The sequence below is a fragment of the Salvelinus fontinalis genome, chromosome 3 (genome assembly GCF_029448725.1).
Source record: "Salvelinus fontinalis isolate EN_2023a chromosome 3, ASM2944872v1, whole genome shotgun sequence".
Lineage (NCBI taxonomy): Eukaryota > Metazoa > Chordata > Actinopteri > Salmoniformes > Salmonidae > Salvelinus > Salvelinus fontinalis.
The window spans coordinates 22,403,127-22,429,067 of NC_074667.1; the positions used below are offsets into that span (position 1 = coordinate 22,403,127).

A 25,941-nucleotide genomic window follows, 5' to 3' on the forward strand; every position below is an offset into this window, starting at 1 on the left:
GGTTTCACTCTGGGTTTATATAGATTTATAGGTTCACATTGACTTCACCAAAGAGGCAAGAGCAGACCTTTTTATTGTGTAAAAAAAAAAGTTTATTAATTTGTTCATCACATACATGCAGTCAGTCCATCTAACTGCTATTCAGATATGATCAGGTAAAGAAGCACAATAGATGATCAATATAACGGATAAGAAAACATTCTGGTAACACAAAATAATCAAAGTCTATAAAATGTGTGGGGAGAGTACTGTCCACATGCCCTAGAAAGCGCTCCACCAAAACAAAGTCCACATGCTCCCCACCGAGTACCAATAAGTAGGACCTACCCCATCGTGACATCACCAGCGTCCAATGGAGACGTTTGAAAAGTCTTACTTATACCTGTCATATCCAATTATTGGTCAGTATTTACAGTGAGTCAGTCACAGCCCCACAATAGGCCAAAACATATTAAATGAGTTCTTGTCAGTAATGGCATAGGGGCTGTGTTGTGACTGACTCTGCCCTTTAGGTGAAGAAGTAAAGCTGCTCCTCTTTCTCCTTGTCTGAGATGTCATACACCTGGCTGGTCTTCAGCTTGCCAGCAGGGGGCTGTGATCTGGCCATCAGTTTCTTGCCAGTCTGTAGAAAAAGGCTTAAGTGTTAGCATCGTCAAATAAAGAGAACACAATGGTATGATTTCTGTAGTACAATTAATTACATGACATGAACTCTGGATATTTATCAAACGTCATGCTTATTCTCCATTTCTACCATATATTATAATAGAACAGTCCCCCAGGTAACTAAACCAATGGTTTAGGGCTGCATTCAATCCATACCGTGGAAGTATCGCAGAAGATCCACGGTATAGCTCGATTGAAATTTAAAGGCAATGTTCCTGCATTCACGGTAAAATCTGTTAATGTCGGCTCAATCAGAAATTACCTAACATTTTTTCATGCGGATCTTCTGCGATACAGACTGAATCCAGCCCTTAGTTACGCAATGTAATCTGGGTTGTAGGCGTCTAATGAAAATGTCATGTTTCACACAGATTTTCTTTAGGATTGTAATGGTGTGGTGTAGAGGCAGATTGTGTGACTGACTGTTTTCTTGATGTCGGCCTGGGCTCTCTCCAGGGCCCTCTTCAGCCTCTCCTCCTGGTGCTGCTTCGCCTGATGCATCTTCTCATCACGCAGCCTAGGGAAAGGAAGCAAAGGATCATGGGCGGGAAAGGAGGAGAAGGGTCGATTAATGGGGCCCAAGTCAAATTTCTGCCTATGACACCAGCACAGACCTCAGTAGTTTCTTCCCCTATGCATCAACCAACCATGTGCACTTGGCATAGCCTAAAGCTTAGATCCTTAAGACTTAGTGGTTGAAATGGAATGGGGCCAACCTGACTAGCCTATATGATGGTCCTACGAGGCTGTGTTCCAACTCTCCCCTACCTGAGCCTCCTTTCCTTCTCCTTGGTCCTCTCGGCCATCAGCAGCCGCTCCTTGGGGATCATCTCCACGTTCTCCAGCAGCTCGCCCAGACGGCTCTCGATAACCATCAGCATCTGCAACGTGCTCAGGTTGGCCTCTGTGTCGCCCACGCAGCTCCGGTACACCACCTCCACCTTAGCGCCCAGGGAGTCCAACATAACCTCCTACAGTGGAGGAACAAAGGTGAGAGAGAAAGATCTATATGATCTAAGGCCAATGACTGGCTCACAACTGATATTAGCATGTCCTCTGCATAACCGTCAGTGTGACCTGTCCCATTTCCCACTGTGAGTAGAAGTGTCAGTAGGCACACATCTAGGATTTGTTTACCTTCCCCAAATCCTAACATCGACCATTAGGGACGGACAGACTCTAAACTGACTTTAGATCACTGTCTCAAGGGCAACTTTTCTCTCTCCTACCTGGTCGGCGGATTTGTACTTCCCAAAGTTGAAGAGGCGGGCCCTCAGCTCCAGCTCGGCAGCCCGGTCCCTCTCCCTCTGGATGGTGTGGGTCATGACGTCTATCTGCTGGGTCAGCTGGACGGTTTCCAGCTCCCTGCAGAGAGGGGGGAAGGATGGAGAAAAGAATGGCACAGCCGCGCACACACATAGAAACGAATGCAGGTGAAGATTTTCTCCAAGGAACTATGAAGGGTACTCATGACATAAAACATCCTAGCACTTGTCAATGTCAGTCAAAATAATTTACTTTCTACAATAACTTAGAATTTTTATAGCTAATATCATGCTATTCTAAACATTTTGCCATGAGGCAGAGAGAAAATGTTGCTGTTTTAAAGCAAATTTCACACAATTCTACACATATTGCCATGGGGCAGAGATAAACTTTTGCAGTTTTATAGCTAATCTCATGCTAATTTTGCATTTTTAAAGCTAATTTCCTGCAATTCTACACATATTTACCCTTTTTGTTGGAGCATCTGCCAAGTGCCTAAACAGGCTACAATATTTCCAAAACTGTGCTGCACGTGTCCTCACCCACACCTCCCCAGCGAGCACATCACTCCAGTGCTGTTCAACCTCCACCGTTCAACCTCCACTACAAAATCCTGGTTCACACCTACCAAGCTATGAAAAACTCTGGACCAAAGTACCTGTCTGACCTCATTCTACCCTTCGCTCCTCCAGGTCCATCTCCCTTCAACAGCCCTTCAGCAGACTATAAACTATGGGTGACAGGGCTTTCAGTTACGTGGCTCTGTGTCTTTGGAATGCAATTCCAGACACTATTAGGACTGCAGAGTCTCTGTCCTCATTTAAGGCACAGCTCAAGACCGTGCTGTACAGTAAAGCTTTCTAGGACCTCTGCTAATTCTGTTCTCATGTCCTTCGGATCTGACCACACCTGCATATAACTTTGATTGTTGTCTGTGTTCTGGATTGTTTTTATTATCATTTATTTATTTGGTATTATTATTATTATTTATCTTTTTGCCTCTGGTCTGAGAAAAGCGCTTAACAAATTAAATGAATTTTTAATATGAAATATATTGCTATTCTACCCATTTTGCAATGAAGCTGAGAGAATTTTCTTTTTTTAAAGCGAATTTCCTGCAATTCTGGAGTGAAAATGGCAGCCATATTGGTCAGGGAGAAATCCAAACCAGTGTAACTGGAATGAGAGGCATAATTCAGTAGTCCGAGCCACTGTGTGAATCTCTACATTCACTTCCATCTGTGGTGCTCACTTCCCTCTCTATCTACCTCTGACCTCTAACCCCAGCAGGTCTTACATCTTCTTTTTTGTATGGTCCATGACCTTACTGAACACCTCCAGGGCCTCCTCCGTCTCCCTGGAGTTCTGGATCAGAGAGAGGTTCTGCTCCTCCAGCTCTGAAAGCAACTCCAGGAGCTGCCTGGGGTCCGTGAAATACAGCTCTGGGTGTTCCTGCAGGGGGTGACAATTCATCGTGTCATCTCTCCTCTCCTCCTTCTCAAAACCCATTGGATTAGATGGTCGGAGGGGCGATTTTTGAGAGGGAGGCGAGGAGAGTGGACGTGAGGAATCGAGAAAACGCCATAGAGATTCTCCCATAGACTTCTTCCAGGGCAAATTGATAAGTAGGCGTAAGTTTATAAAAGTGTACAGGGAAAGTTATCCTTTAGCAGGAGGCTAGGTTGCCTGGATAGTTGGGTTGAAGTTCAACATAATCAGATTTTGGTTGGTTTTCCCAGATTAATCCTAGTCATGGGGCTCGTTTAAGTGGTAAGGCTGAAGCAACCGACTGCAGATGAAAGTCGAGGAGTGAAGTGGAGGGAGGTGCATCTGTGACAGCCGAAAGTCGGACACAAATCAAATCAAATTTGTCACATGCTCCGAATACAACAGTAGGTAGACCTGTGGTTTTTCAGCAGCAAGGCTCAGCGCAACATGGCTGTGTTGCCATTGTTTATACAAGCTTTTCTTTGTAATGTCAAAATAAACATGTCGCCAACCTCCATATTACACACTCACAAACTGTAAATATATGTGTGTACATTGTACTATCAATTAGTGAGACAGAGCCTCAAATATCACATTAATTTGTACATATCCACTGTCACGTTCCTGACCTGTTTTCCTTTGTTATGTATTTGTTTTAGTTGGTCAGGGCGTGAGTTGGGTGGGTTAGTCTATGTTTTCTATTTCTATGTGGGGTTTTGTGTTCGGCCTGTTATGATTCTCAATTAGAGACAGGTGTGTATCGTTTGTCTCTGATTGAGAGTCATACTAAGGCAGCCAGGGTTTCACTGGTGTTTTGTGGGTGTTTGTTCTTGTGTCAGCGTTTGGGCCACACAGGACTGTTGCAGGTTAGTCACGTTTGTTGTTTTGTTAATTTGTAGTGTTTTGTTGGTTTGCCATTAAATCATGAATACCTCCTACTCCGCATCTTGGTCCGATCCATGCTCCTCCTCGTCTGAGGAGGAGAACGACATTGACAGCCGTTACATCCACTGTATACATGAATCGCGGCAAAGTTGGTTTTGGTTTCAGTCACGTGTTTGGTCACGTTCGCGTAGATCAAACAAAAACACCCAAATGATTGGTTGAAAATAGAGCCTCCCACAATCCAGGCTATGGCTGTAGGATGAAGTTGGTGAAGAGCAACTGCAGAAGCTTGCAGTTGACTGCAGTCAAAGCTTCATGAGTTCATGCAGTCGTTGTGTAGGCGCGAGTCGAAAATGTTTATTCCCATAATGCAACACACTTTGGAAGGCGGCGACCAACGACGGTCAAAAGAGATCTGCTCAAACGCGCCCTTGGAGTAAAGGTATTTTAGTCGAGACTGATCCATTAAGCATACTTGTTAGGCCTGAGCTTAATCTGAGTCCGGAAAATCGGCCCTTGACATTTTAAGTCATATTCAGCCTGTATTCACTTTTTATTCAAACGTCTCATTTATTCAATTCTGGTGTCAGTTTATGGATGGCTAAAATTTGCATGTATGCAGTTATCCTCCAGTGTAATTCTTATCTTCGAAAGTTGAAACTAACCTCATATTCAGAGCTGTCGGTCTCCAGTTCTGCCACAGGACTCCTGAAAAGACAGGAACTCAGCACAAAAATGTGCCAAAATTATAGCATATAACATGGTCACATTCAAACCCACTTCCACCAATGGGTGACTCACATAGATACCTTGAGGCCCACTGTTGTACTCGTGATTTGTGACACACACACACACACACACACACACACACACACACACACACACACACACACACACTCACGGTTTGTCACTCTGGCCTATTGACTGTCTAGAGGGGGCCCTGGCATCCCGGAGAGGGGGCAGCTCTCGACTCGCAAAGGACGCCCTGCTTTCCACACCTGTTTGTGTGTGTGTGTGTGTGTGTGTGTGTGTGTGTGTGAGAGAGGGAGAGACAGGAAACAGAGATTAAAAAAGAGACGCTTTAGTATAGACACAAAATAGCATCAAATGCAACAGCCCATCACCATTTTACAGGCCACTACATCACAGCACTGAAGTCAAATGTTTATGCAACAATACATAACAAAACACTAAGAAAGAAGACATACTAGTACCTCTTTTCGGAGTGGCCCTCTCGTCTTTGTCTTTCTCTTTGGACTTGTCTTTGGTGGCAGACTTGGTGGCAGACTTGGCTTTGGGGGTCTTACCCTTGGCCCTCTGTGCCTCTTGCCACTCTGGAGGGGACAGCTTGAAGAGGAACTCCTTGTACATGGTGTACTCCTTAATGATGTCCTCAAACTTAGAGATGTCACTGCAGGAGAAGAGCAAGAGCATAATTTGCAATGATGTTAGCACAGCTGAAAACTGTTGTCATGATTAAAGAAGCAAAACAACTGGCCTTCTTTAGACTTTTGAGTACTGAGTTGAGTATCTGGTGCATCAGCATTTGTGGGTTCGATTACAGGCTCAAAATGGCCAGAAACAAATAACTTTCTTCTGAAACCTATCAGTCTATTATTGTTCTGAGAAATGAAGGCTATTCCATGCGAGAAATTGCCAAGAAACTGAAGATCTTGTACAACGCTGTGAACTACTCCCTTCACAGAACAGCGCAAACTGGCCCTAACCAGAATAGAAAGAGGAGTGGGAGGCCCCGATGCACAACTGAGCAAGAGGCTTCATTAAATAGTACTGGCAAAACACCAGTTTCAGCATCAACAGTGAAGAGCCGACACCAGGATGCTGGCCTTCTAGGCAGAGTTGAAAAGAAAAAGCCATATCTTAGATTGGCCAATAAAATAAAAGATGAAGATGGTCAAAAGAACACAGACACTGGACAGAGCCTCTGCCTAGAAGGCCAGCATCCCGGAGTTGCCTCTTCACAGGGTTTTCTAATGATCAATTAGCCTTTTGAAATGATAAACTTGGATTAGCTAACACAACGTGCCATTGGAACACAGGAGTGATGGTTGCTGATAATGGGCTTCTGTACGCCTATGTAGATATTCCATAAGAAATCAGCTGTTTCCAGCTACAAAAGTAACTTACAACATTAACAATGTCTAACTGTATTTCTGATCAGTTCTGTTATTTTAATGGACAAAAAGAATTGCTTTTCTTTCAAAAACAAGGACATTTCTAAGTGACTCCAAACTTTTGAACAGTAGTGTACATGATGTGTAACCTTTATGACTTTTTCACGTGCATCAAGCATTGACTATAGTTTATTTACGCCAATAGTTCCAATATTATGAGGCGGGAGGCCATGGCCATCCTAGCTGTAATGCTCTGTGTACTACCCACCTCTTAATGGTCACCATCCTAGTCGTGAGCCTCTTGATCTCAGTCACCTTCTCCAGTTTCACTTTGGTCTCTAACTCAGCACTGTGCAAAATGGAGACACCATGTGATTTTATGAAGTAGAAGAGGAACATAGATTGTACATACATCAACCATATTGTTAGTTATTACACTTTGATGGCCTCCACAGAGTTCTTGTCATTCTCTTTGAGGAACTCGTCGAACATGATGGCGTCGTCCTCCAGGAACCGCTCGGCGCGCATCAGCTTCCTCTCCTCGCCGGCCGCCATTTTCTCCAGCTGCTTGATCTCTCCACGCTTCACAGCCAAGGAGTACTGGGAGAGAGGGGGAGAGAGATGAGGGAGATAGGGATGGGGAGAGAGAGATGGGGGGATTAGGGATGAGAAGGGACAGGCAGGGTTGGAGGATGGATGGATGGATGGACAGGAGGGAGAAAGATTGAGGGCGGGAAGAAGGGAGATGTCAAGAGGTGGGAAATGCCAGCAACTTGAGGGAGGTGGAGAAGCTTGTATTGACTGTACCTGCACACAGGCTACTCCTCACTAGTGGGAACCACTAAAGACGATGAATACATAACAATACATTTACTTTTAATTCAATGATCAAGCATTTCTGTATCGTATAAAGAACGAATATCTGTGGACACATTCCAGTTCTCATAAAGAGTATAACATGATCAACCGGGCAGTTTTTATGGACCGTCGTTCCCTTCTTACCTCCAGCAGAAATATCTCCCTTTTCTTGGTGATAAACTCATTCATGCTCTCTTTGTCAATATTGCGATCTGAGGAGAAACAGTATGGTTGGTTACACACACATATACCTTCATGCCACTCACATCACAACTGCTGATAACAGACTCTGCTAAGTACTGCACAATTTAAACACTTGCCCCCCAATCCCCCTTTCCCCACTATAAATTGTTTCTTCCTGTATTATACTTTTGCTAAAATGTTTATTCTACTGAGTCATTTACTTTATGTTCACATTCTTATATTGTATTATTTCTTATTGTTGTTGCACTGTCAAGAAGGAACCGGCAAGTAAGCATTTGGTTGGACGGTGTATACAGATGTCGGATCTTCAATTTAACCCATTTCATCGCAGGAGGAAATTAATCCTGCAGCAGGAGGACGTGAATGAATACTGAATATTTAGAATTGGCGCAAGGGGGCAGCTGGAAGCAGTCTTTGTAGGCTATATAATGCAGTACCGTACCTACCATAAGCTGGGTATACATACAGCATCTTCAGTTCCAACAGCCCCGAACCCAACTCATTGGAATGACCCAACTAGAGTTGAATGGCAGGAACCCAGTTACCAAGATTTACTGGGATTTGCCGCCCAAAACCACTCCCTTTTACAGGGAAAAATAACTGTGAGAAAACGGTAAATTATAATTCATTATTTATGTGAACAGCATGGCGTGAAATGGAACTTTTAAATTATACAGCGGCAAGAAAAAGTATGTGAACCCTTTGGAATTACCTGTATTTCTGCATAAATTAGTCATAAAATTTGATCTGATCTTCATCTTAGATGAACACGGTGTGCTTAAACTAATAACCCACACATGATTGTATTTTTCTTGTCTATATTGAATACATCATAAAAATTCACAGTGTAGGTTGGGAAAAGTATGTGAACCCCTAGGCTGATGACTTCTCCAAAAGCTAATTGGAGTCAGGGTTCAGCTAACCTGGAGTCCAATCAATGAGACGAGATTTGAGATGTTGGTTAGAGCTGCCTTGCCCTATGAAAAAACTCACATAATTTGAGTTTGCTATTCACAAGAAGCATTGCCTGATGTGAACAATGCTTCGAACAAAATAGATCTCAGAAGACCTAAGATTAAGAATTGTTGACTTGCATAAAGCTGGAAAGGGTTACAAAAGTATTTCTTAAAACATTGATGTTCATCAGTCCACGGTAGGACAAATTGTCTATAAATGGAGAAAGTTCAACACTGTTGCTACTCTCCCTAGGAGTGGCCGTCCTGCAAAGATGACTGCAAGAGCACAGTGCAGAATGCTCAATGAGGTTAAGAAGAATCCTAGTGTCAGCTAAAGACTTACAGAAATCTCTGGAACATGGTAACATCTCTGATGACGAGACTAAGATACGTAAAACATGAAACAAGAATGGTATTCATGGCAGGACACCACAGAAGAAGCCACTGTTGTCCAAAAAAAAACATTGCTGCACGTCTGAAGTTTGCAAAAGAGCACCTGGATGTTCCACAGTGCTTCTGGCAAAATATTCTGTAGACAGATTAAACTAAAGTTGAGTTGTTTGGAAGGAACACACAACACTATGTGTGGAGAAAAAAAGGCACAGCACACCAACATCAAAACCTCATCCCAACTGTAAAGTTTGGTGGAGGGAGCATCATGGTTTGGGGCTGCTTTGCTGCCTTAGGGCCTGGACAGCTTGCTATCATCGATAGAAAAATGTATTCCCAAGTTTATCAAGACATTTTGCAGGATAATGTTAGGCTATCTGTCTGCCAATTGAAGCTCAATAGAAGTTGGGTGATGCAACAAGACAACGACCCAAAACACAGAAGTAAATCAACAAAGAATGGCTTCAACAGAAGAAAATACGCCTTCTGGAGTGGCCCAGTCAGAGTCCTGACCTCAACCCAATTTAAAATGCTGTGACATGACCTCGAGAGCGGTTCACACCATGCATCCTAAGAATATTGCTGAACTGAAACAGTTTTGTAAAGATAAATGGTTAAGAATTCCTCCTGACCGTTGTGCAGGTCTAATCCGCAACTACAGAAAACGTTTGGTTGAGTTTATTGCTGCCAAAGGAGGTTCAACCAGTTATTAAATGCAAGGGTTCACATACTTTTTCCACCCTACACTGTGTATGTTTACACATGTGTTCAATAAAGACATGAAAATGTATAATTGTTTGTGTGTTATTAGCTTAAGCAGACAGTGTTTGTCTAGTGTTGTGACATAGACCAGTGTTTGTCTAGTGTCGTGCTCCTAGATCTTAGTACTGCTTTTGATACTATCGATCACCACATTCTTTTGGAGAGTTTGGAAACCCAAATTGGTCTACACGGACAAGTTCTGGCCTGGTTTAGATCGTATCTGTCGGAAAGATATCAGTTTGTCTCTGTGAATGGTTTGTCCTCTGACAAATCAACTGTACATTTCTGTGTTCCTCAAGGTTCTGTTTTAGGACCAGTATTGTTTTCCCTATATATTTTACCTCTTGGGGATGTCCTTTCGAAAACATAATGTTAACTTTCACTGCTATGCGGATGACACACAGCTGTACTTTTCAATGAAACATGTTGAAGCCCCAAAATTGCCCTCGCTAGAAGCCTGTGTTTCAGACATAGGGAAGTGGATGGCTGCAAATTTCTACTTTAAACTCGGACATTTTACATTTACATTTACATTTAAGTCATTTAGCAGACGCTCTTATCCAGAGCGACTTACAAATTGGTGCATTCACCTTATGATATCCAGTGGAACAACCACTTTACAATAGTGCATCTAACTCTTTTAAGGGGGGGTTAGAAGGATTACTTTATCCTATCCTAGGTATTCCTTAAAGAGGTGGGGTTTCAGGTGTCTCCGGAAGGTGGTGATTGACTCCGCTGACCTGGCGTCGTGAGGGAGTTTGTTCCACCATTGGGGTGCCAGAGCAGCGAACAGTTTTGACTGGGCTGAGCAGGAACTGTACTTCCTCAGAGGTAGGGAGGCGAGCAGGCCAGAGGTGGATGAACGCAGTGCCCTTGTTTGGGTGTAGGGCCTGATCAGAGCCTGAAGGTACGGAGGTGCCGTTCCCCTCACAGCTCCGTAGGCAAGCACCATGGTCTTGTAGCGGATGCGAGCTTCAACTGGAAGCCAGTGGAGAGAGCGGAGGAGCGGGGTGACGTGAGAGAACTTGGGAAAGTTGAACACCAGACGGGCTGCGGCGTTCTGGATGAGTTGTAGGGGTTTAATGGCACAGGCAGGGAGCCCAGCCAACAGCGAGTTGCAGTAATCCAGACGGGAGATGACAAGTGCCTGGATTAGGACCTGCGCCGCTTCCTGCGTGAGGCAGGGTCGTACTCTGCGAATGTTGTAGAGCATGAACCTACAGGAACGGGTCACCGCCTTGATGTTAGGCGGACAAAATAGAGATGCTTGTTCTAGGTCCCAAGAAACAAAGAGATCTTCTGTTGAATCTGACAATTAATCTTGATGGTTGTACAGTTGTCTCAAATAAAACTGTGAAGGGCCTCTGCGTTACTCTGGACCCTGATTTCTCTTTTGACGAACATATCAAGACTGTTTCAAGGACAGCTTTTTTCCATCTACGGTACATTGCAAAAATCAGAAACTTTCTGTCCAAAAATGATGCGGAAACATTAATCCATGCTTTTGTTACTTCTAGGTTAGACTACTGCAATGCTCTACTTTCCGGCTACCCGGATAAAGCACTAAATAAACTTCAGTTAGTGCTAAATACAGCTGCTAGAATCCTGACTAGAACTCAAAAAAATTGGATCATATTACTCCAGTGCTAGCCTCCCTACACTGGCTTCCTGTTAAGGCAAGGGCTGATTTCAAGGTTTTACTGCTAACCTACAAAGCATTACATGGGCTTGCTCCTACCTATCTTTCCGATTTGGTCCTGCCATACATACCTACACGTACGCTACGGTCACAAGATGCAGGCCTCCTAATTGTCCCTAGAATTTCTAAGCAAACAGCTGGAGGCAGGGCTTTCTCCTATACCACCCTGCATACCACTGCTGGCTTGCTTCTGAAGCTAAGCAGGGTTGGTCCTGGTCAGTCCCTGGATGGGAGACCAGATGCTGCTGGAAGTGGTGTTGGAGGGCCAGTAGGAGGCACTCTTTCCTCTGGTCTAAAAAATATCCCAATGCCCCAGGCCAGTGATTGGGGACACTGCCCTGTGTAGGGTGCCGTCTTTCGGATGGGACGTTAAACGGGTGTCCTGACTCTCTGAGGTCATTCAAGATCCCATGGCACTTATCGTAAGAGTAGGGGTGTTAACCCCGCTGTCCTGGCTAAATTCCCAATCTGGCCCTCAAACCATCATGGTCACCTAATAATCCCCAGTTTACAATTGGCTCATTCATCCCCCTCCTCTCCCCTGTAACTATTCCCCAGGTCGTTGCTGCAAATGAGAACGTGTTCTCAGTCAACTTACCTGGTAAAATAACGGTAAAATAAAAATATATATATAAAAAAAAAAAGAGCTCAATTTTTATGGAATGGTCTGCCTACCCATGTGAGAGACGCAGACTCGGTCTCAACCTTTAAGTCTTCACTGAAGACTCATCTCTTCAGTAGGTCATATGATTGAGTGTAGTCTGGCCCAGGAGTGTGAAGGTGAACGGAAAGTCGGTCAGTCTGTTATATCTGGAGTACTTCTCCTGTCTTATCCGGTGTCCTGTGTAAATTTAAGTATGCTCTCTCTAATTCTCTCTTTCTCTCTTTCTTTCTTTCTCTCTCTTGGAGGACCTGAGCCCTAGGACCATGCCTCAGACTACCTGGCATGATGACTCCTTGCTGTCCCTGGTCCACCTGGCCGTGCTGCTGCTCCAGTTTCAACTGTTCTGCCTGCGGCTATGGAACCCTGACCTGTTCACCGGACGTGATACCTGTCCCAGACCTGCTGTTTTCAACTCTCTAGAGACAGCAGGAGCGGTAGAGATACTCTTAATGATCAGCTATGAAAAGCCAACTGACATTTACTCCTGAGGTGCTGACTTGTTGCACCCTCGACAACTACTGTGATTATGGTCCCGTGTGGCTCAGTTGGTAGAGCATGGCGCTTGCAACGCCAGGGTTGTGGGTTCAATTCCCACGGGGGGACCAGGGTTCAATTCCCACGGGGGGACCAGGATGAATATGTATGAACTTTCCAATTTGTAAGTCGCTCTGGATAAGAGCGTCTGCTAAATGACTTAAATGTAAATTATTATTTTTTGACCATGCTGGCCATTTATGAACATTTGAACATCTTGGCCATGTTCTGTTATAATCTCCACCCGGCACAGCCAGAAGAGGACTGGCCACCCCTCATAGCCTGGTTCCTCTCTAGGTTTCTTCCTAGGTTTTGGCCTTTCTAGGGAGTTTTTACTAGCCACCGTGCTTCTACACCTGCATTGCTTGCTGTTTGATGTTTTAGGCTGGGTTTCTGTACAGCACTTTGAGATATCAAAGGGCTATATAAATCCATTTGATTTTATTTGATATATGAAGATCAGATCAAATGGTATGACCAATTTACGCAGAAATCCAGGTAATTCCAAAGGGTTCACATACTTTTTCTTGCCACTGTATGCAATGTCTAAATCTGGTTTCTCTACGGCGCCTGCATGGTGAATCATCAACGCTCAGGGTGGGGACAGAGAGCCCATTTCAGAATGGAGCGCAGTTCACAATGCATGTAAACCTGTCATAACTTTTATTCTTGGAACAGGTAGGCCTGCATTTGCTGCAGCATAGTCTATGCTACAGTAAAATAAAGCCTGAATGCGCATCTATTTTACCCATCTCCATCTGGCTTTCAGGGGCCAACAAAAGTTTTTATTGTAAAGATATATATTTTTTTAACTCGAATATCGTTGCTTTAAATCAGTGCACGTGCGAGCACTTTCTCCATCAACTCCATTCAAATTGCATCCAAAATAGATCATCCTGTTCTATACTGAACAAATATATCAACGCAACATGTAAAGTGTTGGTCCCACGTTTCATGAGCTGAAATGACAGATCACAGAAATATTTCATACACACAAAAATCGTATATCTCTCAAATGTTGTGCACACATTTGTTTACATCCCTGTTAGTGAGCATTTTTCCTTTGCCAAGAAAATTCATCCTCCTGACAGATGTGGCATATCAAGAACCTGATTAAACAGCATGATCAATATACAGGTGCACCTTATGCTGGGGACAATAAAAGGCCACTCGAAAATGTGCAGTTTTGTTACACAATACAATGCCACAGATGTTTGAGGGAGTGTGCAATTGGCAAGCTGACTGCATGTCCACCAGAGCTGTTGCTAGAGAATTGAATGTTAATTTCTCTACCATAAACCGCCTCCAACGTTGTTTTAGAGAATTTGGTAGTATGTTCAACAGGCCTCACAACCGTAGACCACTTGTAACCACACTTTCCCAGGACCTCCACATTCGGCTTCTTCACCTGCGGGATCATCTGAGACCAGACACCCAGACAGCTGATGAAACTGTGGGATTGCACAGCCGAATAATATCTGCACAAACTGTAGGAAATGGTCTCAGGGAAGCTTATCTGCGTGCTCGTCGGCCTCACCAGGGACTTGATCTGACTGCAGTTCGCCGTCGTAACCAATTTCAATGGGCAAATGCTCACCTTCGATGGCCACTGGGATGCTGGAGAATTGTTTTCTTCACGGATTAATTCCGGTTTCAACTGTACCGGGCAGTATGGCATTGTGTGGGGTAGCGGTTTGCTGATGTCACCTTGTGAACAGAGTGCCACATCGTGCCGGTGGGGTTATGGTATGGGCAGGCAGAAGCTACGGACAACGAACACAATTGCATTTTATCAACAGAAATTTGAATGCACAGATATACCATGACGAGATCCTGAGGCCCATTGTGGTGCCATTCATCCGCCACCATCATGGCGGTCCCATGTCGCAAGCATCTGGACACATTTCCTTGAAGCTGAAAATGTCCCTGTTCTTCCATGAGCTGCATACTCCAGACGTGTCACCCATTGAGCATATTTGAGATGCTCTGGATCGACGTGTATGACACCGCGTTCCAGTTCACACCAATATCCAGCAACTTCGCACAGCCATTGAAGAGGAGTGGGACGACATTCCACAGGCCACAATCAACAGCCTGATCAACTCTATGTGAAGAAGATGTCTTGCTACATGAGGTAAATAGTGGTCACACCAGACACTGAGTGGTTTTCTGATCCGCGCCCCTACCTTTTTTTTAAGGCATTTGTGACCAACAGATGCACATCTGTATTCCCAGTCATGTGAAATCCCTAAATTAGGTCCTAATGAATGTATTTCAATTGACTGATTTCCTTATATGAACTGTAACTCAGTAAAATCTTTGAAATTGTTGCATGTTGCGTTTATATTTTTGTTCAATATAGATTGATATATAGCCCTATGTATAGATGTCCTAGCGTACCTCTTTCAGATAATACATTCAATGCAGAATTAGCCTTATATTTAGCTAATTAATGATGGGTTATCCATAATAAGCGTCTAACCTATAGCCTCTGTCTGTTGCGCAATATGCATGCACCTGTGCTCCCCTGGCCTCTCTCCTTAAAAAATGTACCTTAGCTCTTGGAATCCCATGCAGGAAAAGCTAGACTAGAATAGCTTGCTGGACATTATTTTTTTTTAAAGATTTCTTATACCAATAGACTATTCGAAGAGGAACCCAAGCTGTTGTTTGCTGAATGTTAAATACAGCTGTTGTTTGCTGAATGTTAAATACAGCAGCCAATAGAACTCACAGGTAGTTTTAAAGAAGAGCGAAGGCTATAGCAGTTATTTATTCAGACCCACAACAATTCAATCTTCATGAAGAGAGGTGAAAGCCGCCTGCATCTAATTCTAGTCCTATATTATTCAAGGATGTCATTAGAATGATGAAGGTAAGGACAATGAAACTTGTTTCCTTTACCTGTTGAAAGCGAGGAAGGAATGAAGCAACAATAGAGAGAGAAAGAGGAGGTAGGCTAATAACATTAGGGGAAATATTATGAAAGGTATATATATATATGCATTAGCCTACTGTTCCAAAATGTGTTTTTTATCTGTTTTTTAAATTTAATTTTACTGCTTGCATCAGTTACTTGATGTGGAATAGAGTTCCATGTAGTCATGGCTCTATGTAGTACTGTGCGCCTCCCATAGTCTGTTCTGGACTTGGGGACTGTGAAGAGACCTCTTGTGGCATGTCTTGTGGGGTATGCCTGGGTGTCCAAGCTGTGTGCCAGTAGTTTAGACAGACAGCTCAGTGCATTCAACATGTCAATACCTCTCATAAATAGAAGTAGTGATGAAGTCAATCTCTCCTCCACTTTGAGCCAGGAGAGATTGACATGCATATTATTAATATTAGCTCTCTGTGTACATCCAAGGGCCAGCCATGCTGCCCTATTCTGAGCCAATTACAATTTTCCTAAGTCCTTTTTGGTGGCACCTTTACCACACGACTGATCAGTAGTCAAGGTGCGACAAAACTAGGGCCTGTAGGGTTACTCCAAGCAGTTTAGTCATCTCAACTTGCACAATTTCCACATTATTTATGACAAGATTTAGTTGAGGTTTAGGGTTAAGTGAATGTTTTGTCCCAAATACAATGCTTTTAGTTTTGGAAATATTTATGGCTAACTTATTCCTTGCCACCCACTCTGAAACTAACTGCAGCTCTTTGTTACGTGTTGCAGTCATTTCAGTCGCTGTAGTAGCTGAACTGTATAGTGTTGAGTCATCAGCATACATAGACACTCTGGCTTTACTCAAAGTCAGTGGCATGTCGTTAGTAAAAAATAAAAGCAAGGCATAAACAGCTACCCTGGGGAATTCCTGATTCTACCTGGATTATGTTTGAGAGGCTTCCATTAAAGAATACCCTCTGTGTTCTGTTAGACAAGTATCTCTTTATCCACATTATAGCAGGGGGTTTAAAGCCATAACACATAACACATGTGTTTTCCAGCAGCAGACTATGACCGATAATGTCAAATGCTGCACTGAAGTCTAACAAGACAGCCCCAACAATAATTTTATCATCAATTTCTCTCAGCCAATCATCAGTCATTTGTCATCTGTGTAGGTGCTGTGCTTGTTGAGTGTCCTTCCCTATAAGCGTGTTGAAAGTCTGTTGTCAATTTGTTTACTGTGAAATAGCATTGCATCTGGTCAAACAGGTATTCAGACCCCTTGACTTTTTCCACATTTTGTTACGTTACAGACTTATTCTAATATTGATTATATAATGTTTTTCCCTCATCAATCTACACACAATACCCTATTATGACAAAGCAAAAACAGGGTTTTAGAAATGTTTGCAAATTTATTACAGATAAAAAACAGAAATACCTTATTTACATAAGTATTCAGAAACTTTGGTATGAGACTCGAAATTGAGCTCAGGTGCATCCTGTTTCCATTGATCATCCTTGAGATGTTTCTACAACTTGATTGGTGCACCTGTGGTAAATTCAATTGATTGGACATAATTTGGAAAGGCACACACCTGTATATATAAGGTTCCACAGTTGACAGTGCCCATCAGAGAAGAAACCAAGCCATGGGGTCAAAGGAATTTTCTGTAGAGCCACCGGACTCTTACTACTACTACCAATTAGGCCTTAATGGTAGAGTGGCCAGACGGAAGCCACTCCTCAGTAAAAGGCACATGACAGCCTACTTGGAGTTTGACAAAAGGCACCTAAAGGACTCTCAGACCAGGAGAAAAAATATTCTCTGGTCTGATGAAACCAAGATTGAACTCTGGCCTGAATGCCAAGCATCACGTCTGAAGGAAACCTGGCACCATTACTACGGTAAAGCATGGTGGTTGGGGATGTTTTTCAGCGACAGGGACTGGGAGACTAGTCAGGCTTGAGGGAAAGATGAACGGAGCAAAGTACAGAGAGATCCTTGATGAAAACCTGCTCAAGACCTCAGACTGGGGCAAAGGTTCACCTTCCAACAGGACAACGACCCTAACCACACAGCCAAGACAACACAGGAGTGGAAAATATTGGATATAAAAAAAATACTGGAAAATATTCAACCCTAGACCCCACCCCATGGCCCAACTAGCAATTTGTGCAATTTATGCCAGTCCAATGGTGGTCCCGACAGCGTGCAAAAAAAGGGCCAGGGGCGGGGGGAGGATTACTCTTAAATATAGGATGGTATCCGTAATTCGGCTATGCATATTGGGAGAGAACACGTGATGATGATGGTTCATTGATTTGTGCAGGACAGTGATTTAATAGGCTAAGCCTACTGAAATAGATCTCCCTTCATTCTGAATTTTGAACAGATACTGTATGTATTTCTATCTCTGTCACGAAACTGCTGGCATGTGTGGTGCCAGCACATTCATGCGTATTACCATGTTTGCATTGCTGCGCTGATAATGTGAAAAAAATATTGTTCATCAACATTCTAAGAATTCTATATATATATGGGGCATACAACAATCTCAGCTCTGTAGAATTTGCTACGAAGAGACAGAATCAATAGATCATTTATTCTGGTATTGCCCCTATGTAGCTTGTTTCTGGTCACTGGTTCAGGAATGGTTAAAAAAACACAACATACACTTATAATTAACCTTACAAATAGCAGTGTTAGGCGATAGGGAAAGCCATAGTCAGTCAAAAAATAATATAATACTCGTAGGAAAAGTTTTCATCTTTAGCTTATCTGTGGATACCATACGATTAGAAAGGTTCAAAAAATTATGTAAAACATCACAGCACAATTGAAAGATATGTGCCACATGGAAACCAAACGAGGGTGGTCTATGGTGATGGGTGGGATGGGATGGGCTGAGAGTGGCTGAGGGTTGGGATTAAAGAGATTATATTTGGTAATGTATTATCGTTATGTGACTGATTTATATAAAAGTACCATGTATGCAAAATGTGTTTGCAAAATGTACTGTATATGTAAAATGTATGTGTAAAATGTATGTATGTGTAGCAGAAAAGCTTTAAAAAACAAAAATATATTTGTCCTCCGAAGAGGAGGGGGGGGACAGTGGGGACAGTCTACTGTCCCCACGTGCTTCAAGATGGCCACCATTGTTCCTGTTCCCAAGAAAGCTAACTGAACTAAATGACTATGGCCCCATAGCACTCACTTCTGTCATTATGAAGTGCTTTGAGAGACTAGTCAAGGATCATATCACCTCCACCTCCACCCTACCTGATACCCTAGACCCACTCCAATTTGCTTACCGCCCCAATAGGTCCACAGACGATGCAATCGCCATCACACTGCACACTTCCCTATCCCCTCTGGACAAGAGGAATACCTATGTAAGAATGCTGTTCATTGGCTACAGCTCAGCATTCAATACCATAGTACCGTCCAAACTCATCATTAAGCTTGAGACCCTGGGTCTCGACCCCGCCCTGTGCAACTAGGTCCTGGACTTTCTGACGGGCCGCCCCCAGGTGGTGAAGGTAGGAAACAACATCTCCACCCAGCTGATCCTCAACACTGGTACCCCACAAGGGTGCGTTCTCAGCCCTCTACTGTACTCCCTGTTCACCTATGACTGCGTGGCCATGCACGCCTCCAACTCAATCATCAAGTTTGCAGACGACACTACAGTGGTAGGCTTGATTACCAACAACGACGAGACAGCCTACAGGGAGGAGGTGAGGTCCATCGGAATGTGGTGTCAGGAAAATAACCTCTCACTCAACGTCAACAAAACAAAGGAGATGATCGTGGATTTCAGGAAACAGTAGAGGGAGCACCCCCCTAGTCATCAGAATAACTTTTTAAACAGACTAAGGGTGATTGATCTACTGTATTTGACAACCATTCCATACAATTGAAATAAAGTATTTCCTCGCTTACCACGGCAAATCTACTGTGGCAATTTACCTGACACTTTGTATGACTGGAAACTAATGTTGGTGTAGCCTACTGTTCTTATTTTATTAGTTTCCTATTGAGGATATCTATTAAATACAACTGTCTATCAAAGTGTCTGGTATTGTAATTTCTTATCAAAATCGGGGTAAAATATCTGAAATGTGTAACTAAATCAAGTCGATGGGGAGATTGAGTTATTTGTGCCAGAAGGGTATGGGTCAGAATCGAACCCATGCTAACACAGTAAGCCTATATGTGCGCGCTGAAGGAAGCAGCCCTAACCACTAGACCACCCAGACCACAATTGAGCTACATTTTGACAGTTGATTGGCAACATTAGGTTCCTAGAACTCCTAAGCTGTCCTCTTTTTCGATAACATATACTGTAGAGCTATAAAAAAAAAGAAGGGCTTTCACGCGCCATTGTGCTCCATTCCGTAGGCTACCTCATTATTCTCAATTTCATCTTGTCTTTACAGGTGATATTATAGGCCTATGCGTGCAATTAGTTTAGATAGGCTACAGTAGGCCATAGTTTAGGTGTAGCCTACTGTACAGCTGCATTTCGGATACACTTGACACCTGTATGTCAGAGCCTAGTGGAGACCAAAATATAGCTTGTGTTAATAAGCTGTATAAAACGACGGTTGTTGATGTGTATGGCTGAATGTTGCAGTAATAGGACCTAGGCCTAGCATTTGAGCGAGAGAGAGGATGATTTTGATAGCAAGCCCTGATCCCAATGACTGCCCCCGCATGGAGAGAAAGAGAACTGCTCATGTTGATGCAGTAGGGAAAAGATTGATCATGGACTCTGTTCCACATAGCGGTTGTTTTGGTGGTGTCAGAGGTGGAACTGTGCTAGAGCTGTCAAATCCACAAGTGGCTCCCGGCATTATACCTAAAATAGACATTGCCACTGGCTGCACAAGTCACATTAACAGAAATCCCATGCAAAGGAGTCACATTAACAGATATATCATGCAGAAGAGTCACATTAACAGAAATCCCATGCAGCCTTGTTTACAAATTCGAACACTGGAATGTGAGATTTGGATGATAGAAAATACTCATTATTTTGTTTAATGATTTTTTAATTTGAGTGTAATTATTTCTATATAGGCTATACTTTCTCGCTATGAACTATCTAACAAGAGTGGGGCGGGCGTGGCTTCGTGACAATGATCGCAAGAGCAGCTGCTCACCGATTTAATGGCTCCAACTGCAGTTCCACCTCTGACACTGCCAAAACATCTGCTACGCGGGTGTCTGCTATCTCCTGTTAACACTTGATCTGATTGAATCTAGGCCCAAGTTAAGATCTGTCATCTGTACCACCAACTTGAAATAGCACGGCAATGTCAAACGATGGGCCTGTGGTTAGGTATAAAGACAGAGGCAAATAAAAAGTATTGTTTGGCAGTCTGTATTTTCAGTGCACTGGATTGACCATAATAATTACTTCAGTTGTGTCAATGACTCCAGTGCAAGCCTAAGGCCTTTGTGTTTAGGCCTACACTATACAGTATGTGTGTGTATGACCTAAAGTGTGTGTCATAACATGTCAATTATGGTGAGGCAACATGGTGTGTGTTGGTGTGTGTGCACCTTTGATCATGGCCACCCTCCAGGCAGGGGTGTTTTGTTGCTGGGCCAGGCTGCTCTCCTCCCCTCCTGGCTGGGCTGTGTCCTCCTCCAGCCCCTCTCTCAGTTCCCTGAGGAGGTCACCCTGCTTGGCCTTCATACGGCCCGCATAGGTCACCTTCTCATGGACCCGCAAACTCAACTGGCTCTGCAGCTCCTGGAAAGAAAATAGGTGCATAATTTGGCATGATGTTGGACAGATACCAGTTGGACAGAGGTAACTAAAAAGTAACTATATGTGTAATGCATTGAATAAAACATGATTTTGTCCGGGATTCAAACAAAGGCCAGGATTCAATCCGATCATGGGGTATAGCAGAGAGGAAGAGACGAAGCGAGAGGTTTCAGTTTCACCAAAATCTGTCCAAAATAAGACCACTTATTTTGGACCAAGCTTGTCACCTGCCTTCCTGCCTTTGGGACAACTACTCCTATTGTTAGGGCGAAGATATGAGCATCTCGCCATTAAATACAGATCTCTGGTTACAGGCATTGTAGCTTTAAAAGGCAATGTTACCGCATTCGCGGAGATCCCATTCACGGCAAACACTGCATATGTCGGCTCAATCGGAAATTGCCTTTAAAAAACGCAATGCCAGATACCCCATGATCAGATTGAATCCTGGCCAAAGTTATATTGTCAACAATTGTATTTAATCTATAATAATGACGCTAAAATATTTATTGTCACACACACGCACACACACATACACACCAGTTTCCTGCGCTCCTTTTCCTTGTTCCTGATCAGAAATATGTTGCTGTTGTCAAGCACTTTAAAAGGGTTCGCCACAGGCATCTGTTTGCATACATCTTCACACATAGCAATAAAAAACAGGGACAAATGTCAGAAGAAGAGTAGCCCATATACAACTGTGGCTTGCATTTAAACCAGTACCAGTAAATTGACCTCTCAAAAACAGCATGCATGTTGCACCAACACAATACCAAGAATAAACTAGTAGGGAAGAGTGGGGTAAGTTGAGCCGAAGGAGTAAAGGCATCAGCATACTTCAGTTCAGTTGGTGCCTAGCCGAACTCGGCTAGCCAAACCGAACGAGTGTGCTCCCATACTCCATTAAAAGACCTTTGCTTGAAAATTCTAAAAAGCAGCAGTAGTACTGTTTGTCCATTTTGAAATGCCGTAGCCAGTATACACTTCCTCAAAATATTCAGAATGAATCCAAGATAACTCAAGAAATGTTGACGTTTTTGCCGAGATCTTATTTGCGCAATTTCACATCTAACTAAGATGTTTGGTGAAGTAATTCTTAATGAAAAAATGTACATGAAAATAAGTCGTCTCTCATTGAATGATAACAAAGACTATTTTGAAGAATCCCTATTGTTGACCAATCACCGACTAAGGGGCGGAGACTTCGGCTCCGAACTTTGGCTCGCCTCCCGAAAAAATGTTGTGTGCCTGAATAGCTGAAAAAACAGTCACTGAAGTCCAAAACGAATAAAGACGTCCCAAAATGTCATCATAATATATGCACAAACTCTTCCGAACTGTTTCGGCTAGGAAGCATGCGTTTACGAGACCATACACAAAACAAATATTTTTTCCATATATTTAGGAAGAGCTCATCATTTCATGGAGTCTGTGAAGGAAAAAAACATATAGAAAAAGTGGTACGCAAGTTAGGTACATAAAACAGTTTTCACCAAGTCAATTTAATTTATTGTGTTACAGGTTTCATAATGCTAGGATCTAAACCAAAGTACTGTACATAATTTTAAGATTGTTCAATACATCAGTTGGAGTCTCTATAAGCTTCAATCGATGGTCCTAAACTTAGCATGAAAGTGCTTCCTTGTAGCTGTGTGGGCTAATATAGTTAAAATGTTTGCCTTGGGGTAAGTTGAGCCAATGACAAATTGAGCGAATTGAAGTCTTTTATTCCCAGGTGTAATGCAAGGCATTATCGCTGGGATATGACGTAACAACAGGGCCTGGCCTATGGTAAAAGTGTTTTTAAAAAGTGCAAAGTGTTTGTTGTGTTAAGCCTGTGTTAAAAGACCCTTAAAATGATTAAACGACAGAAAAAAAGCAATTGTGATTGTGTTTAATTGTATTTGGGAAATAAAGATAGACATGGTTTTAAAAAGGTAGTAGTAATATTTCATTCAGTACAGGAATTTTTAGGCGACTAAACTGACCCCTTCCCGCAGCTCAACTTTCCCCATAACCGACTATGTTTTTAAAACTGTAATGTTTACATGAATTCGGAGTATTTCCACGGATACAAAACATCCTGAAATATATGTAGACGTCTTTGTTAGAAACAATACTATATCTCCCTTGGCAGAGTGATGCTGAATGTAAAAAATGTCTCAATGTACCCCACTCTCCCCTACTACTATTTTACTGTCTTCGTGTACCTAGGATGGTGTCATACATTTCAGAACCTGTTGATTGAACTGTTGATTACATTTTCTATACAGTTTTTATTGAATTATTTTATCTACAGTAGTTTTTAACAGGTTAACCCTAGACTGGAATGAAGTGGGATTAGAGTGATGTCATAAGAGTCAAATGACTAAGTGAGATGAACGAAATGGAATTGGAACATGATGTTTCCATGATTTCTTCCTAGTCTATTTTATGACAGAATCATTCTATGGGTAACCTCAAAGTGACTCATCATCAATATTACAAGTAATGCTAACCAGTTAGTTAGATGATATGTACAAAAGCTACTACCTGTAGATATCACTGACTTGGTGGCACTCGCCGACTGGGCAACTATCACGGGACCTGACAGCATGTTTGGTCCTCCTGTCAAATAGAATCGCATACAAAATATAGAAAATCAAAACTAGAATTCACACCCAGTAGAAACAGTAGGGTTATTATGTGTAAAGTAGCCTAGTCGTGCATGGCGAGCCTTCAAAAAACGTGTCTCATTCACCATGGGAGAGTGGGGTAAGTTGAGCGAAAGGAGTTGAGCCATCCTTGTTTCTAAGAAACCGTACACAAAATGAATCGTTTGACCAAATGTTTAGGAAGAGGTAATAATTTCATGGAGTCTGTGAAGGAAGAAACTACATTGAAAAAGTGGTAAGAAAGTTAGGTCCATAAAACTGATTTTCACTGAGTAAAATTAATGTATTATGTTCAGAGGTTTCATGACGCTTGTGTCTAAACCAAAGTAGCTCATTTTAAGATTTCTCTAGACATCAGTTGGGGTCTCTATAAGCTTCAAAATGAGGTCCTAAACCTTGTAGCTGTGTGGGCTAATATAGTTAAAATGTTTGCCATGGGGTAAGTTGACCCAATTGTTGAGCCAATGGCAAGTTGAGCAAATTGAAGTGTTTTCTTCCCAGGTGTAATGCAAGGCATTATTGCTGGGATATGAGGTAACAACCTGGCCTGGCCTATGTTGGTATTAAGCCTAAAAGATGCTTAAAATTATTAAAAGACAAAAAAGTGATTGTGATTGTGTTGAATTGTGTTTGGGAAATAAAGATAGACATAGTTTTAAAAAGGTAGTGTTAATATTTCATTCAGTACAAAAATGTGTGGGCGGCTTAACTGACCCTGTCCCATGGCTCAATTTACCCCATATCCGGGGTAAGTTGTGCCAAGACACCACTTTTTTTGGACAAGCTCGGTTTTCAAAACTTTCACGTTTACATGAATTCTGATTATTTCCAGGGATACACAACACCCTGAAATATATGTAGATATCTTTGTTAGAAAGAATAGTATATTTCCCTTGACGGAGTGATGTTAAAAGTAAAAAAATGGCTCAACTTACCCCACTCTCCCCTTCGTGTTTAGTTACAGCCATTGTACAGTATCAGCGTGTCAAGATGAAGACTTATATGACTGATACTTACTGTGTCTTGATGTTGGTGACAGCATCCCTAGAGTAGAAAGTGAATGCAAGTGACCACAATTAGGGTTGCTAAGACTGATAAATAGGGGACAGGTTTTTTCACACATTGCATGTCAACTATAAGTCAATCGAATATCCAGGCTATTCACAATGGTGAATGTGGTAACAAGTTCATTCTCTAAATTGTGAGTAACATCATAGGCTATTTTCTGTCCACATTCTAACAATGTAAGACATGTCTATAGTTTTGCCTAGTTGTTTTCATCAAGAGAATTTTACAATAATGTTTCATTTAAAACGGGCCTAAAGACCTTTCTCTTTAATAGGCAGGATTTCTGTTAATAGCTGTGCACCTTGGTATCCTTGTCCTTTATAGCGTCAGCTGTGTTCTTTGTGTCAGTTGCCCTGTCAATTTGTTTTCTATTTGGTTTTAATTTTATGCACTTTGAGATGATTCTGTAAAATGAAAAGCTCTTCACAAATGTAATAAATTATTCTTATTATTTATGTTTCCAAAAGTTTATCAACAATGTCGCCCAAAAAATCTAAAAATGGAGCCAAATTGGCTTGTTGTAACATCCAAAATATTTTACAACCCACTTTATCTAATATTATGTCAGAGTAAAATACGGTTTTGTTTTGAACATCTTCCCTTACCTTCAATTAGATTCATCCCTTTACAGTATATTCTGCTGAAACACTTTGTCATATGAACATCTTGAGAGAGTTCTACCCTTTTTCTTCCGGGACTCGATTGTCCTAAGTTTGCGTTCTGTTGCCGTGGTAACATTATTGTTCAGAAGGTTCTATTTTCTTACCACTCGATGACGCTGTTTCCCAACATTCTACCCAGTCGTCAAACGCTTGTGTTCTATGCTACTGCATTTTATAAGACTGTCAGGGAATTTTGGAGTCAGATTGCTTAGCATCAAATTGCCCGGGAGGTCTCATTTGTTTACATTGGGCACGGAAGAATACTTGATAGGTTATTATAGCACAACTGACCATTTTGGGTATGAGCCAGACCACCACCGGTAATTCTATGATATTTGTACCCATATTTGCATAGTCCATGTGCTCCTCCATTAAGG

At 42.4% G+C, this 25,941-nt stretch overlaps 1 protein-coding gene across 2 annotated transcripts; it reads right to left on the bottom strand.

Annotated features, from left to right (window-relative positions):
* Positions 1-70: 70 nt before the first annotated feature.
* LOC129841127 (cilia- and flagella-associated protein 100-like) lies at positions 71-25,625 on the bottom strand. 2 transcript variants are annotated; one of them, XM_055909244.1, is made up of 16 exons: positions 25,508-25,625; positions 24,852-24,878; positions 23,713-23,787; positions 21,721-21,818; positions 20,970-21,162; positions 7,443-7,510; positions 6,877-7,040; positions 6,709-6,789; positions 5,520-5,716; positions 5,207-5,303; positions 4,971-5,013; positions 3,230-3,384; positions 1,896-2,031; positions 1,435-1,637; positions 1,090-1,183; positions 71-622 (listed from the first exon to the last, which is right to left on the bottom strand). In XM_055909244.1, the coding sequence occupies exons 1-16, from the start codon at positions 25,557-25,559 to the stop codon at positions 509-511; spliced, it is 1,797 nt and encodes a 598-aa protein (XP_055765219.1). In that variant the 5' UTR covers positions 25,560-25,625; the 3' UTR covers positions 71-508. The 2 variants fall into 2 exon arrangements, with proteins under 2 accessions (XP_055765219.1, XP_055765228.1); XM_055909253.1 differs by lacking the exon at positions 23,713-23,787.
* Positions 25,626-25,941: the final 316 nt, after the last annotated feature.